Below are 15,801 nucleotides of genomic sequence, written 5' to 3'. Positions count from 1 at the left end.
TCTTATAAAATTTTAAAATTTGTGTATCAATATATCTCGTGTCGTATCATATCTCGTATCTTTGTTAGTGTCCATATATCATAATTAGTAAATAAACATCCCACATGCACAGAAATTGTGATAGAGTGATTTTTATTTCATTAGCAACCTTGCACTAATTAGAGTGAGACCGCCAATAAACTATAACTCAAATGACATTTTCAACTTGGTTACTAATAATTTAATTTAACTGGCATGCTCTCAAGAAACACATGTAAACTTAATTTAGCGAAAGCATTAATTAGGATCTTAAAAGTTGTGATTTTTATACTTGGATTGGTTGTCATAATGAGTTTTGGTTATGGTAGAATTAAACTTTAAAATTGATTTTTCTCCCTTTCCTTTCTTGCAAACGTTCATCACGATAGCAGTTTCTCAGTATTTTCAGAAACTGTAAAAGACGTCGTGCATAAAGGTAGAGAAAGGGCTATCTTTATATATGTTATTACCTTTAAATCGAATGCGTCCATCAAACATTAACATTAACGGATGAGATTAAGTCATTAATAATTTATAAATAATTATAATTAGGCCACAACAAAAGTTTAAATTACAATAAACTTCCAACATTCTCCCACTTGGCCTAAGTGTAATCATATTTTCATACATTACATATTTGTTTTAATATGGTAAAATACTTTGTGTGAGATATGGGAGTCATTCATTTAATATGAAACACATTTCCTTCCATATACTACAACCACTAGCATCTTACTTCATAAACTACATAAATAACACAATTTTATATCACTTCCATAAAGTTTCTAGATCATTATGTTATAACTCATAAAATAATATTACTTTAACTAGAAACAACAAACTATCAATGTTCAAAAAACACATAAATAAACATAGTGAGCTCAGAGTGTTAACATCATTCAGAAGAATCAAGACCCATTCTATGTACACGTTCCTTAAATGTCTTTGGTTGCAATCCTTTAGTCAATAGATCAACAACCATAAGTTCGATTCTAACATGTTCTATGGACATTCTTTGTTTTCGAACTTCCTCCTTAACACCAAAGTACTTTATTTCCATATGCTTGGCACCTTTAGAGTATCTATCATTTTTGGAGAAAAATACTACTGCAGAATTATCACAATAAATTTTCAATGGCCTAACAATTGAGTCAACAATGCCAAGTCCTGAAATAAAATTTCGCAGCCATAAAGCTTGATTTGTAGCTTCAAAACATGCTACAAATTATGCCTCCATAGTAGATGTTGCCACAACACTTTGCTTGGAGCTTTTACATGATATGGCAGCTTCTCCAAATAAGAATAAGTAGTCAAATATAGACTTTTTTTGTGTCAGCACATTCACCAAAATCTGAATCTGAATAACAAATTACTTCTAATTGGCTAAACCTTTTGTACATGAGCATATAATTATTTGTACCTTGAAGATACCTTAAAACTTTCTTTGCAACTTTCTAATGATCCATTACAGGATTACTTTGATACCTTCCTAACAATCCTATTGCAAAGCTAATGTCCGGTCTTGTGCAAGTTTGCACATACATAAGACCTCTACTACAGAACTATATGAAATTTCTTCCATTCGCTTTCATTTTATATCATTTTTTTGGGCATTGCATAAGATTAAATTTGTCCCCTTTTTAAATTGGTGCAATTTCTGCGAAACACTTTTTCATATTGAACCTCTCTAGAACTTGATTTATATAGGCTTTCTGAGATAATAGTAACACGAAAAATTTCAATTCTTATCACATAAGATGTCTCCCCCATATCTTTCATTTCAAATTTTCTAGAAAGATATTCTTTAGTCTCATGCAGTATTCCTAAATTATTTGTTGTAAGCAAAATATCATCAACATATAAGGCTAGAAAGATGAACTTACTTCCACTGACCTTTCGCTATATGCATACATCAACAATATTTTCTTCAAAACTGAAAGAAAGAATGGTATTATTAAATTTAATATACCATTGTCGTGAGGTTTGTTTCAGTCCATATATTTATTTCTTAAGTTTACACACCACACGACCTTTAATTTCCTTCATTTAGAAAACCTTCAAGTTGATCCATATAAACTTCTTCATCAAGATCACCATTCAAAAAGATAGTTTTTACATTCATTTGATGTAGCTCTAAGTTATAATGAGTCACAAGTGCCATAATGATACACAATGAATCTTTCTTAGAAACAGATGAAAATATTTCTTTATAATTAACACCATTTTTTGAGTAAATCCCTTAGCAACAAGTCTAGCTTTATATCGTTCAACATTGCCTTTTGAGTCCTGCTTAACTTTGAAGGCCCATTTACAACCAATATATTTAGCACCTTCTGACATTTCAACAATTTTCCAAACTTTGTTATCTTCCATGGATTTTAACTCTTCTTTCATGACATCAATCCATTTTTCTGAATCATCACTATTTATGACTTGTGTAAATAAAACTGAATCTTTAGATATTCCAATATCTTCTTTTTGTAAATAAGTCTCATAATAGCTTGGAATAGCTTATTTTTTTCCCTTTGAGATCTCCTTAAAGCATGGTATTTCTAGAGACTCATTTCTTTCTTATATTTGTGAGTTAGTTTTTTCATTGAGAGCATTATCATTCAAATCTTGTTCATCACTACTAATGTGTTCAACAATAGTTGGAACAACTCTTTGAGTATGTGTGGATAAAAGAACACTAACATGTATAGAAATATTTACTTTAATTTCATTTATTTCTATATTTTGATGATTTTCACTCCCACTAACTTCACCATTTTCAAAGAATTTGGCATTACCAGTTTCTACAATTCTTGGGACTATGGTTTGAACAATAAAAAGTATACCCTTTAGACTTCTCTGGATAGTCAATAAAATAGTCACTCACTGTTCGAGAATCTAATTTCTTTTCTTGTGGATTAAATATTTTTGCTTCTGCTGAACAACCCCAAACATACAAATGTCGTAAACTAGGTTTTCTATTAGTCCATAACTCAAAAGGAGTCATTGGAACATTTTTATTAGGAATTCTATTTAGCAAATACACGGTAGTCTTTAATGTATATATCCACAAGAATTTGGATAAAGAAAAATTTCTCATCAAACTTTTAACCATATCCATTAACGTTCGATTACGCCTTTTCACCACACCATTTTGTTACGGTGTATATGGCATTGTGTATTGTGTATTGTCCTGTTTTATTATGTTTTTCATAATATTCATCACCTCTATCTGACTTAACAACTTTCACCTTTTTGTCTAATTGTCTTTCAACTTCTTTAACAGAAATCTCAATAGCATCAACTACTTGAGACTTTTCTTTAAGCAAATAGACATATCCATAACGTAAAAAGTTATCAATAAAAGTGATGAAATATTTTTCTCCATTAATAGATGGAGCATCAAAAGGTCTGCATACATCAGTGTGTATAATTTCAAGAAGCTGACTACTTCCTGTGACATCTTTCTTATTTTGTTTGGTTTGTTTTTCCTTAATATAATTCACACATAAACCAAGATCAGTAAAATTTAGATTTTGTAAAATCTCATTTTTACTAATCTTTCCATTCTTTCCTTGGATATATATGTAATCCAAACGTTTATGCCACAAGAATGCAGAATTTTCTTTAGGTGTATTTGGCCTAACTATGTCATTCTAGTACTCAATAAGTAAGGTTTCAGAAAATTGATCAAAAAATTTTAATCTATATAAGCCATCAATTAAAACACCATAACCAACAATATTATAATTTTTTAAATAAATTAAAAACAACCATGTCCACCATTAAAAGAAAAACCACAATTGTCTAACTTTAAAACAGAAATTAAATTCCCAGACATTGAAGGTATATAAAGAGTCTTGGGTAAATCTAAATGAAAGCTTATATCCAACACCAAATGATAAGTTTCTATTCCTTCAATTGGTGCTTTCACACGGTTTCCCATGTATAAGAACATCTTACTTTGGCTTGTGATTTGGATCGTAAGAAATTCCTGCATTACATTAGATACATGAGTTGTAGCACCAGAATCAAGCCACCAAGAATTATGAGGAATATCAATTAAATTTGATTTATAAGTATATACATATGTTTCAAATATACCTTTCTTTTCGAACAATGCCATATGTTTAGGACAATCCATTTGGAAATGACCTTTTTTCTTACAGAAATAACACTGTTTTGCATTGGCACGTTCTTTCTTCTTAAAATTCTTGGGCTTTGTCTTTAATTTCTTTTCTAATTTGCCAGCTCCTTAAATCAAGTTGACAGAATGACCACCACAATTCTTAATTCTATTTTCTTCCTATATAAGTTTTCCAATCAATTCATTAACGTCTCATTTTTCCTTCATGATATTATAATTAATTTAAAAAGCTCCATACTCAAAAGGTAGTGAGTCATCATAAAGGAGTCATTAACTGTCATACCCAATGACTTTAATTTTGCAGCAATATTAAACATCTCAATAGTATGTTCTTGCATGCTCTTAGACCCATCAAACTTCATGGCGTGAGCTGTGACATTAATGTACTAGCGAGTAACCAGCAGGAAGCAGTCTTCCACAAATACAAGATATTCTTTAGATTTGTTTGTGGAAGGGTTGTCTTAATATTGTTTGCAATAGTCATTCGTATAAATATAAGGTTGTTAGAACGTTTCCATGTCTTAAGTGCATACTTCTCATCCTCATCATTATCATCAGTAACAATGGGTTCCTCTTCCAAAAGTGACAATTCAATATCCAAAAGACCTAAATGGAACTTCACTTGTTCACTTCATTCAGAGAAGTTTAAGCCATTAAACATAGTAAGAGATGAAGCTTGCGAATAAATTGAAATACCTGTCATTTAATCATACAATGCTTATATTAATTTTAATTTTATCATCTACTCAGATTACAAAACATAACAAAGCATATTATAGTTTATCTTTGGATAAAATTCTATAATATACTAACATACAAATAAATAACATATTTATCATACTTGAAGATTGAAATTCTCTGCTAAATACATATATCTTCTTTGGACAATACATATATTTGACTCAAGAATAATAAATTTTTTCTTTCAAATCTATTAATAATATAAGTGATTTTTCTTTGGGTAAATCTAATTTTAAAATTAATTAACACATTATTAACTATACTAACATTTTACGTTATAACTTGATCACTTTGGTGTATACAAATAGTAAATAGTCGAAATAAACTTAATACTATAAATAAATTATTTATAGATTTTTCATAAAACTAGATACACTACATACTAAAAATAAATTCATAATTGTCATCAACACTAAACATAAACTCAAGATTAAATTCATATATGAGTATAATTTATGGTCAAATTAAAATATACAGAAGAAAACATGTAGAACATATACCATCACAAATATACAGTTTTGATAGCATGAAAATTGAAAGCCACTTAATTAAAATCCTACTATAAATAATTAATCAAAAACATTGTGGACATCATAATTAAATCAGAGAAAATCACATACTTTCAAAACACATGCTGTGATAGCACATGTAAACTTAATTTAGCGGAAGCATTAATTAGGTTCTTAAAAGTTGTGATTTTCATACCTGAATTAGTTAGCATAATGAATTTTGGTTATGGTAGAGTTGAACTTTAAGACTGATTTCTCTCTTTTTCCTTTCTTACAGACGTTCATCAGGATGACAGTTTTTCAGTATTTTCACTGAGTGAAAACGGTAAAAGACGCCGTGTATATATAAAGCCAAATATAAGAAGATTGTAAGAATTAGAATTCTTTACAAACCCTAGTACGAGAGAGTACATGAGAGTACATGAAATGGAGAGTGGGGAGGGCGGGGGAGAGTTTTCGAGGGTGGCACATAGCGAGGCAGCCGGCCATGTCGGCGAAAGCAATAGGGGGAGAGCGGAAGGGTGCATGCATCAGGTGAAAAGGATGGGATTAAAAGAGATGGTAACAAGACTCAAAGTCAGCAGATATCGTTCAGAGATAAAGTTGTTGGTGCCTCAGCAAGGAGAGCTTTGGAGGTTGCTAATTCTCTTGACGGGGATAAGATGGCTACAGTAGTTGGTAAGCAAGGCAATTCAGAGATACCAACTGTGACGTTCACTGAGGAAGCAAAAGAGATATTGGCAGAGCTCTACAAAGATGCCATCGTGATCAAAGTTTTTGGAAAAAAATTTAGCTATACAGCGATCACGCACAGGCTTAAAGGTGTCTGGAGAACCAAAGGAGGATATGAGGTACTAGATGTCAGTTTTGGCTATTTCTTAGTCAAATTTGATCTCTTGGAGGATAGAGAGAAAGTTCTCCTTGGAGGACCGTGGATGATTACTAGAAGCTATGTTGCGGTTAAACCTTGGAGTTCTTCATTCAGACCTTGTGAAAATACTGTTGGGTCTACCATGGTTTGGATAAGAATCACAGGTTTAAACATTAACTATTATCAAGAGAGAGCCATGAAAATGATTGCGTCAGCTGTTGGCAAACCGATCCGCATCGACTTAGCCACCAAGTCTGCAGAGAGGGGAAAGTATGCAAGAGCATTTGTGCAAATTAACTTGGGACTTTTAGTTATAAAAAAAATTCAGGTTGATGGTCATATGTATGACATACAATATGAGCACTTGAATTTAATTTGTGAAAAATGTAGCTGCTTTGGGCATGTAACAAGAGAATGTGCGAAAGAGAACAACAATGGCATTGGGAAGGAAAGCACGGTGAAGGAGAAAAATTTGCCGTCACTTTTTCGTGTAGATAACAACGAGAAAATGGTGGAAGATAGTCAAATCCTAGTAAAAAAAAGCAAAATTTAACTTTTGAATTTAAAATTAATGCCAAATTAATTCCAATTATGGAGAAGCATGTTGCAGCAGATCTTGTGCATGATAATTTGCAAGACTCACGTATAGAAAGGGATACTCGTGCAAAAGAAGGTGAATGGGTTACAGTTAGTAGAAAAGGCAAGGAAAAAGTGGGTAAAGGCCACAATGTGGTGCCAAAAAAAGCCAATGTAGCAATATGCTCCAATTTGGTGAGTAAGAAATTTTCTTTTGGGTCTAATAAGGTGAAGTCCTTATCAAATGCAAAGGTGGGGCCTAAGGAAAAGAAAGATCCTCCATCCACGCTTGGCTCTTTGGGAACAACTCAGGTGGCTTTCAAGGATCAAAGTACTCCCTTTTTTAAAGCATGGCACAAAAGGCAGCATTCTATTTCACTTCAAAACTCACCTATTGAAGCATTGTCAATGGACTCTCGAGTACAAAAAGAGCTTGATAAAGTTAGTGCAACAACAAACTTGGAGACCCAACCTCAACAGAAGAATGATGGTTCTGCGGTGCAAGTCCATAAGGAGACACTTGGAGACAGGGGTCCATCAACGTGAGGTAGAATGATTAAACATTCCAATTATTTAATTTATTTTTTATGGATTGTGACCATTTAAATATTATTAGTTGGAATGTTAGGGGGCGTCAAATAAGATGTCTCGGGTACACTGTAAGGAGTTGGTACGAAAATTTTAACCAACTTTTTTTTATTTTGGTGAAAACTCATATTGGGTTTGAAACTATGAAAGAATTTTGGGGGAGATTAGGCTATTATCCTGTAGGGATTGTAGATGCTGTTGGACACAAGGGAAGAATTTGGTTCCACTTTGCTAATTTAAATTTTTCTTGTAAAATTCTTTGGGCTATGAATCAATGTGTAACTTTGGAAATTGATGGTGGTAGGCAAAGATGGATCTGCAGTGCGGTTTATGGTAGCCCTCAAGCCACTAATAGAGTAGAATTATGGAGTCATCTACTTGATATTGGTTTGTGCATTCAAGACCCGCGGGTGGTGGTTGGGGATTTTAATGATATTTTGAGTGTTTATGAGGTGAAGGGGGGTAATTTCTATTCAAATCGCAGTAGTATCTTTGTAAGTACTCTAGATTCTTGTGATCTTTTTGATCTGACAACCTCTGAAAGACGGTTTACTTGGTTCCGTAAAATTCAAGAAAACAAAAAAATTGCAAAGAGATTGGATAGAGCTTGCTGTACTACAGAATGACACCTTCTTTTTCTAGAAGTTTTTGTTGAAGTTCTCAGCCATTCCCACTCTGATCATTGTCCCCTACTTATCTGATGTCAAGGAGTTCCTATCAAAAAAGGAAACTGGCCTTTTAGATTCCAAGCGGCATGGACAACGCATCCTTATTACAAGGCCATTGTTCAGAAATCTTGGGATAGTACAGACTTTGGCATCCATAGAAAGTTGCTGGGGGTCCAAGAAGCTTTGTTGGAATTCAACTCTACGGTCTTCGGCAATATTTTTATTAAAAAGATGGAATTGGAGGGTTATTTGAATCGTATTCAACGGAAAATAGAAGCTGACGATGATCCGATTCTGAAGCACAAAGAGGAAGAATTGAGAGCTGAGTATAATATAGTTTTGGCCCAGGAAGAATTGTTTTGGTACCAGAAGTCAAGAGATCAATGGATTCGGTATGGTGATAGAAATACTAGCTTTTTCCATATGCAAACCATCCTTAGAAGAAAATCTAACAAGGTTCATGGGTTGCTTGTCAGTGATGGGTCTTGGTCTGATGATCTGGAAGTTTTGCAAAGGGAGATTGCTCATTTATTCAAAAATATTTTTTGTTCTACTGAGCCTGTTGAGTTTAATTTCATGGAAGAAATTCCTATGCCATCTCTTAGCTAGGATGCTTGTGATAATTTGTCTAAACCAGTAATAATGTTGGAGGTTAAAGAAGCTCTGGATAATATGAGCTCGTTCAAAGCTCCTTGGCCGGATGGTTTTCAAGTTTTTTTCTTCAAAGAATATTGGGATGTGGTGGGTCATGAGGTATGGCGTACTGTTTAGAAAGCATTCTTAGGTGAGACGTTAAGCCATTCTTTGTTGGAAACTTTGATTGTTCTTATCCTTAAGTGCGACCCTCCAACTAGATTGAAGGATTTTCGGCCAATAAGCCTTTGTAATGTAATTTATAAACTAGTGACTAAAGTGCTAGTTAATAGATTACGACCATTTTTGGATGAGATTGTTAGCCCAACTCAGGGAGGGTTTATTCATGGTAGAGGAGCACCTGATAATATTATTGTCGCCCAAGAAGTTCTTCACTTTCTTAAGCGGACAAAGTCTAGAAAAGGAGCTATGGCTTTTAAGATTGATTTAGAAAAGGCTTATGATAGAGTTGATTGGAATTTTCTTGAGCACACTCTTGAATCTTTTGGCTTTCCTTCTCCAATTATTTGGCTTGTAATGAATTGTGTTCAGGCCTCAAATCTTTCCATCCTTTGGAATTGGAATAGATTGGACAGCTTCCAACCTCGCAAAAGGCTCAGGCAAGGAGATCCAATTTCTCCATATTTATTTGTTTTGTGCATAGATAGATTGGTGTGCTTCATTTCCAAACAAGTTGACGAGGGTATTTGGGATAGTGTGGCTGTTTCTAGAGGAGGACCTAGAGTTTCTCACTTGATGTTTGCAGATGACCTCCTTTTTTGTAAAAGCAAAGAAAAGTCAAGTTCAGAATGTTGTGCACACCTTGGAGTTTTTCTGTAAAGCTTCAGGCATGAAGGTTAATATTGAAAAATCTAAAGCTATTTATTCTAGAAATATCTCTAATAGAAGGAAGGAAATGTTGTCTGGTGTTTCTCATATTCTTTTTACTAGTGACCTAGGCAAATACTCGGGGGTGAACCTTAATCATCCTCGAGCTGCTAGATCTATTTTTTCGGACTCTTTAGAGAAGATCAAAAATAGGCTGGCTAGTTGGAAAGGTCGGCTCCTTAATAGAGCAGGCAAGCTTTGCTTAATTAAATCTGTTGCTTCTTCTCTTCCTATTTATCAGATGCAAGTGACTCTTTTTCGTACTTTGGTTTATCAAAAGATTGATTCTGTGCTTAGACAATTCTTATGGAAGGGAAAGATGGGGGAGCGTTGCTTAAATTTGGTCAAGTGGAGCAAAGTTGTCACTCCAAAAAAATATAGAGGCTTGGGAATTAGAGATACCCAATGTGTAAATTTTGCTTTACTCGGAAAGCTTGTTTGGCAATTATTGCATAATAAAGATAAGCTTTGGGTAAGAATTATGTTGGCAAAATATTTATCTGGGAGTTCTTGCTTTTCACCCAATTTTTCTAATAATGTTTCAAGCATTTGGCGCGCGATTTATAAGACAATAGAAAAGCTTCGTGATGGTTTTGATTGGTGTACAGGCAGGATGTCTCAATCCTTTTGGTATCATACTTGGCGACCATGTGGAATGCTAGCTCCTTTGGTTCCTTTTGTGCACATTTCTGATTCTCACTTGAAGTTAGAAGATGTCTGTCACCATGGGCATTGGCGGTGGGATATTCTTTGCACAATGATTCCGGAAGAAGTTAAACTTGATTTGTTGCTCTTTGATCCTATCAAGCAGTGACAAACCCCATTTGTAAGGTTTATCTTGTATTGATTTTAGGGGATTTTATCACCTTTCACCCACATTTATTCAATAAAATAGCATGGTTTTATAACTTCTCCCTTAATTGTGCTTAAGAGTGAAAACATGCTTTTTAGGACTTAAAATAGCTAAATCTAATTCTCCTTGATTCCATTAGATGCCTTGATATGTTTGTTAAGTGATTTAAGATTTAGGAGGCAAAGATTGGATCAAGGGAATGAAGAAAAAGCATGTAAAGTTGGAGAACTCATGAAGAAATGAAAGAACCGGAAAGCTGTCAAGCCGACCTCTTCGCACTTAACTGACCATAACTTGAGCTACAGAGGTCCAAATGATGCGGTTCCAGTTGGGTTAGAAAGCTAACATCCGGGGCTTCGCAACGATATAAGATTTGCCATAGTTGCTACAAGTATGGTGGCGCGCACGCACAAAGTACGCGCACGCGCCGTTGCTGCCATATGGTCCACTTAAAGTAAAACGTGGCCAGCGATTTTAGAAGCCTTGTGGGCCCAATCCAACTCATTTCTGATGCTATTTAAGCCAAGGACTGAAGAGGAATCAACATACTTGTCATAATTAGTCATAGTTTAGTAGTTAGAATTAGTTTCTAGAGAGAGAAGCTCTCACTTCTCTCTAGAATTAGGAATAGGATTAGGTTTAGTTCTTAGATCTAGATTTAGATTCATCTTCTTCTACTTCTATCTTCTCAATTCCTTGTAGTTACATTCATTCTTCTCCTATTCTTTTGGTGTAATCTCTTTTATGTTGTTCTTATATTTTGTTGTAGATCTAGTATTGTTCTTTCTACATTCTTCCAATTCAATAAGAGGTAATTCATAATAATTGTTCTTCTTTGCTTTTCTATTGTTGATCTCTTGTTTTTTTGTAGTTATAGATTCCTTTAATTCTTGCATTTAATAATGTTTACTTCTATTGCACTCTATGTGTTTGTTGAAATGTCTCTTTTATTTTTAGTGTAGATTTTGTTCTTCTTGGCCTAGGTAGGGTAATTAGTAACTCTTGAGTTATCTAATTCCTTTGTTGATTGATAATTGGAGAGATTGCTAATTGATTTGAATGCCTCTAAAGCTAGTCTTTCCTTTAGGAGTTGATTAGGATTTGAGGAATCAAATTGATTCATCCACTTGACTTTCCTCCATGGTTAGAGGTTAACTAAGTGGGAGCAATGGACAATTTGTCATCACAATTGAGAAGGATAACTAGGATAGGATTTCTAGTTCTCATATCTTGCCAAGAGCTTTGTTAGTTGTTAGATTTATTTTCTTTGCCATTTATATTTCTTGTCCAAAAGCTTAAAAACCCCAAATATAATTCACAACCAATAACAAGACACTTCATTACAATTCCTAGGGAGAACGACCCGAGGTTTAAATACTTCGGTTTATAGATTTTAGGGGTTTGTACTTGTGACAAACAAATTTTTGTATGAGAGGATTATTGTTGGTTTAGAGACTATACTTCGACGAGATTTCATTTGTGAAATTCTAAACCGTCAAAAAATCTAATCGTCAAGCAGGCAGGAGATAAAACAGGTTGGTTTTAGACAAACTCAAATACTATCACCTACTCGACTAAAAGCGGGTATGAATGGCTATTGAAGAAGAAATTTGGCTGGAATGATAATGAAAATTGGCTTTGGCTTTGGTGCTTGAGAATACCAGAGAAGATAAAGTGTCTGCTCTGGCTTTGCCTCAACAACGAAGTTCCCACAGCTAGTTACCGGTTTCAAAGAGGTCTTTCTACTTCTGATTTTTGTCAGAGATGTTATCTTGCTCTAGAGGATATTAACTACTGCTTTAGGACTTGCCAAAAAGCTCGTCAGATTTAGATTAGCTTAAATTTGGGAATGACTGTTGAGGACTCTAGTTTGGATTTTGTGGCTTGGATTCGTTCTAACCTCAACAAAAATGAGTTTCTCTTTGCAGCGGCCTTTTGGTGGATTTGGAGGGATAGGAACAATGACATCTTCCACCAAAATGATCCATGGAATAAGGAGAAAATTGTTCACTTAGTTAAACATGCTGCTCGAGATTTCTCTAATGTTGTTATCAACCAAAAACATATTATTCCTTCTTCTTTGAAATATAACTGGGAACCACCTCCAATGAATGTTTGTAAAGTGAACTGCGATGCAAGCGTTTTTGAAAATGAGCAATTAGCTGGCTTTGGATGTATTATTAGAGACAGCATGAGAATTTGGATAAAAGGTTGTTCTGCCAGTATACCTCTTTCTAGTGTTCTCTGTTGTGAGCTTCATGCTATTTGGAAAGGGCTTGTTATGGCTTGGGATTGCGAGTGCAAAGAGGTCATATGTGAAACTGATAATCATGATTAGGAATGACTATGATCTGCTTGACAAAATCAAAGAAATGCTCCAGCGCAATTGGACAGCTACTTTACTGTTCATCCAGCGAATAGCAAACAGAGCGGCTGATTTAATGGCTAAGACTGCTATTTTAAACAAGCAGGTGTATCTAGAGTGGTTAATGCCTCCTAATAATTTAGACATTATTATTAGAGAGGAGTACTACTCTTTTTCTTAGATCTTTTTTCTTTGTGTTATGTTCAGTCACAAAAAAAAAAGAGGCAAAAAGAGGACCATATTTATATGTGTTATTACCTTTAAATCTAATGCGTCCATCAAACATTAGTATTAACGAATAAGATTAAGTCATTAATAATTTATAAATAATTACAATTAGACCACAACAGAAGTTTAAATTACAATAAACTTCCAACAACACATATTAACATTACTAAAAAATTTTAAAAGAAAAAAATTTAAATATTTCTATTAATAATAACTTAAATATCATATTAGGATACTCTTGAATAATTAGATACCTTACCATACTTATTTAATGCATTAAGTTTTTTTAAAATGAGAAAATTAATAAAATAAAAAAATAATTTAATTATCCTTAAATTGAAGTAATAAAATTTACATATAATAAAAATTACAAATTCATTACTTTACTACGTTACAATTCTCTTCTGTTTAGAGGATCTTTTTCCCATTTAATTATACACATATGTATATGGGTATATGGTTGATTATATTCAAAGATATGAGGAAGACCCGAGGCATGACTCATTAATTTGTTACATATCCTTTTTGCATTCCAAGGTGCGTGACATCTCTCATGAAAGGATGCGAATTAGAATCCCCAAGCATTTCATAACATCCAAGTATAAATCAACAGAGTATATATACTCGGAGAAGCAACAAAATTAAAATAAAATAAATTAAAAAGGTTGAACTAGGTAATATCATGCATGCAGAGAGGAGAATGTCCAAGAATTTCTAATATGTTAATTTAATTTAGAAGCAACTAATAAGACTTATCACTGATCGCTAGGTAAATATTAAAAACAATAGTTTGAAGACTAAGATGCATATTTTTTGAAATCTGCCATCATAACCTCATCCCATTCCTTCTTTTTTAAAAAAGAAAAAAAGAAAAAATTATGCTAAAACCTATAACATCAAGTAATAATAATACAATAATTTCAATTTATTTAAAAGAACAGTTTTTTCTCCCTAGCACCCATCATCATGAATCACCAGCAAAAAGGAGATTCCCAATGTTTTAATTTATTACATGAAACTTAAGCGAAGGTCTAATGGAGGGTGATCAATTTGTTCCCCCATGGTGTAAGAGAACATCAAATTATTATTATCCCGGCATTGATCATTTGCATGCACCCTACTACTCAGCTTGTCTGATGATTCTGATTCACCAAAGGAGTTCAATGGAAATAGTTGAAGAGTCTCAATCACCTTCTCTGATTCTGAATACAGCTGTGCAAAACCTGCTTAAAGAAACAAATTGAGTGAAAAAAAAGTGGACTGTCCATCAAAGATATGCATATATATTAGGCCAACCCTTTAAAAATCCAAAAATCAAATTAATACTTATAAATTAGATGCCTAAAAAATAAGAGACTAAATTTGATATACAAATAGAATTTTTTTAGTTCGTAGTTGTAGCATAAACATTTATTTTTATTCCTAAACTTATCAAATCTTACAACATAAATCTTAAATGAAAAACACAAAAGAACCAAATATACTACTATTCATCTCCAAATAATTCTAAAGCTTTTGTGTAAAAAAATGATGAATAATATGTCACCATTATTTTTTCAAATAGTAAAAAAGAAGACTTCATCCTATCCATCATTTTTGATCCAAAACAAATTTGGAAAAAATGTGATAAAAGAAAAAATCAAATAAAATATCTATTCTGCTTATATATTCAGTATTTTCATTTTCAAAATTATATTGAAAAAAAATGATATATGACTAGTATTTTTTTTCTTGCATTTATCCTTTTTCATTTGAATTAATATTAGTCAATTATTTAATTTTTTAACTTAAAGTGTTGATTTTTTTAGTATTTTTCAAAAAATAAAAATAAAAACCATAAAAATACAATAAAAATATTTAACTTTTATTTTCTTTTTTTAATTTTTTTCAAGAATTTTTAAAAATAAAAAATACAAAAACACAAATTAAATCAAAGAGGACATAGTCACAAAAAAAAGAAAAAGAAAAATCAAAGAGGACATATGTATGATACTTACTTTGTGTAGAAGAATGATTAATATTGATGGTGCTATGATTATCTCCAACTCCACCACCTCCATGATCATGATCAAAAGAAAGCCTTCTTCTTTTCTGTCTCTCCCTAGCCTTATGATTCTGAAACCAATAGAAGACATTCTTGCTTTCAATTTTGCCATAGAAACTGAGCTGATTAGAGATCCTCTGAATCTGATCGGTGCTTGGAGTTCTGAGTCCAGAGCTGAAAAGTTCTGTCAGAACCTTCACTTGTTCGGTTGTTGGGTTCCAACGCCCACACTTTGTTCCACTTCCGCCACTATTATTGTTATTAGCAACACTTCCTCTTCCGTCGCTTATGCAAAAGCCTGACATGCTTTCTTCCATTACTCTCAAATGATGATGATTCTCAATTTGTCTTCTGAAGCAGATAGACAGATCTCGGACCGTCTGCATTATTTATAATCTATTCTGCAAATCAGATTACTACTACTGCCTTTGTCTTTTTCCTATTCTTTTTTCTTTCTATTTATTTTTATTTCTCAATACTATTTTTTGCTCTTTTGAGTTTTGAGCATAAAAAGTAACTCGTTTCAACATTATTTTATGAAATAAGAAATAATTAGAATTTTTTATAAATAATTATTTATTTAAAAGTGCACAACTCAAAAATTAATCTTTTTTCAGTGTCAATCAATGTTTATAAAGTATTTATTTTTTTAAAATTATAAATCCTAAACTTTAAATACTA

At 32.9% G+C, this 15,801-nt stretch overlaps 1 protein-coding gene across 2 annotated transcripts; it reads right to left on the bottom strand.

Moving 5' to 3' along the window:
* Nucleotides 1-14,029: 14,029 nt before the first annotated feature.
* Nucleotides 14,030-15,463, bottom strand: LOC107469676 (WUSCHEL-related homeobox 5-like). 2 transcript variants are annotated; one of them, XM_016089053.3, is made up of 2 exons: nucleotides 15,074-15,463; nucleotides 14,030-14,302 (listed from the first exon to the last, which is right to left on the bottom strand). In XM_016089053.3, the coding sequence occupies exons 1-2, from the start codon at nucleotides 15,435-15,437 to the stop codon at nucleotides 14,085-14,087; spliced, it is 582 nt and encodes a 193-aa protein (XP_015944539.3). In that variant the 5' UTR covers nucleotides 15,438-15,463; the 3' UTR covers nucleotides 14,030-14,084. The 2 variants fall into 2 exon arrangements, with proteins under 2 accessions (XP_015944539.3, XP_015944540.3); XM_016089054.3 differs by having other exon boundaries at nucleotides 14,030-14,299.
* Nucleotides 15,464-15,801: the final 338 nt, after the last annotated feature.

Source organism: Arachis duranensis, chromosome 10, assembly GCF_000817695.3.
Source record: "Arachis duranensis cultivar V14167 chromosome 10, aradu.V14167.gnm2.J7QH, whole genome shotgun sequence".
In the NCBI taxonomy this organism is placed as follows: Eukaryota; Viridiplantae; Streptophyta; class Magnoliopsida; order Fabales; family Fabaceae; genus Arachis; species Arachis duranensis.
Note: the sequence above shows the minus strand (reverse complement) of the source record. Positions and strands in the feature narration are given on the sequence as shown.

Bases quoted from the DNA above. Each gene is read 5' to 3' on its own strand.
- LOC107469676 (XM_016089053.3), bottom strand. From the start codon at position 15,437: ATGGAAGAAAGCATGTCAGGCTTTTGCATAAGCGACGGAAGAGGAAGT. The intron at 14,303-15,073 runs GTAAGTATCATA...TGTTTCTTTAAG, and splicing joins TAATCATTCTTCTACACAAA to CAGGTTTTGCACAGCTGTAT.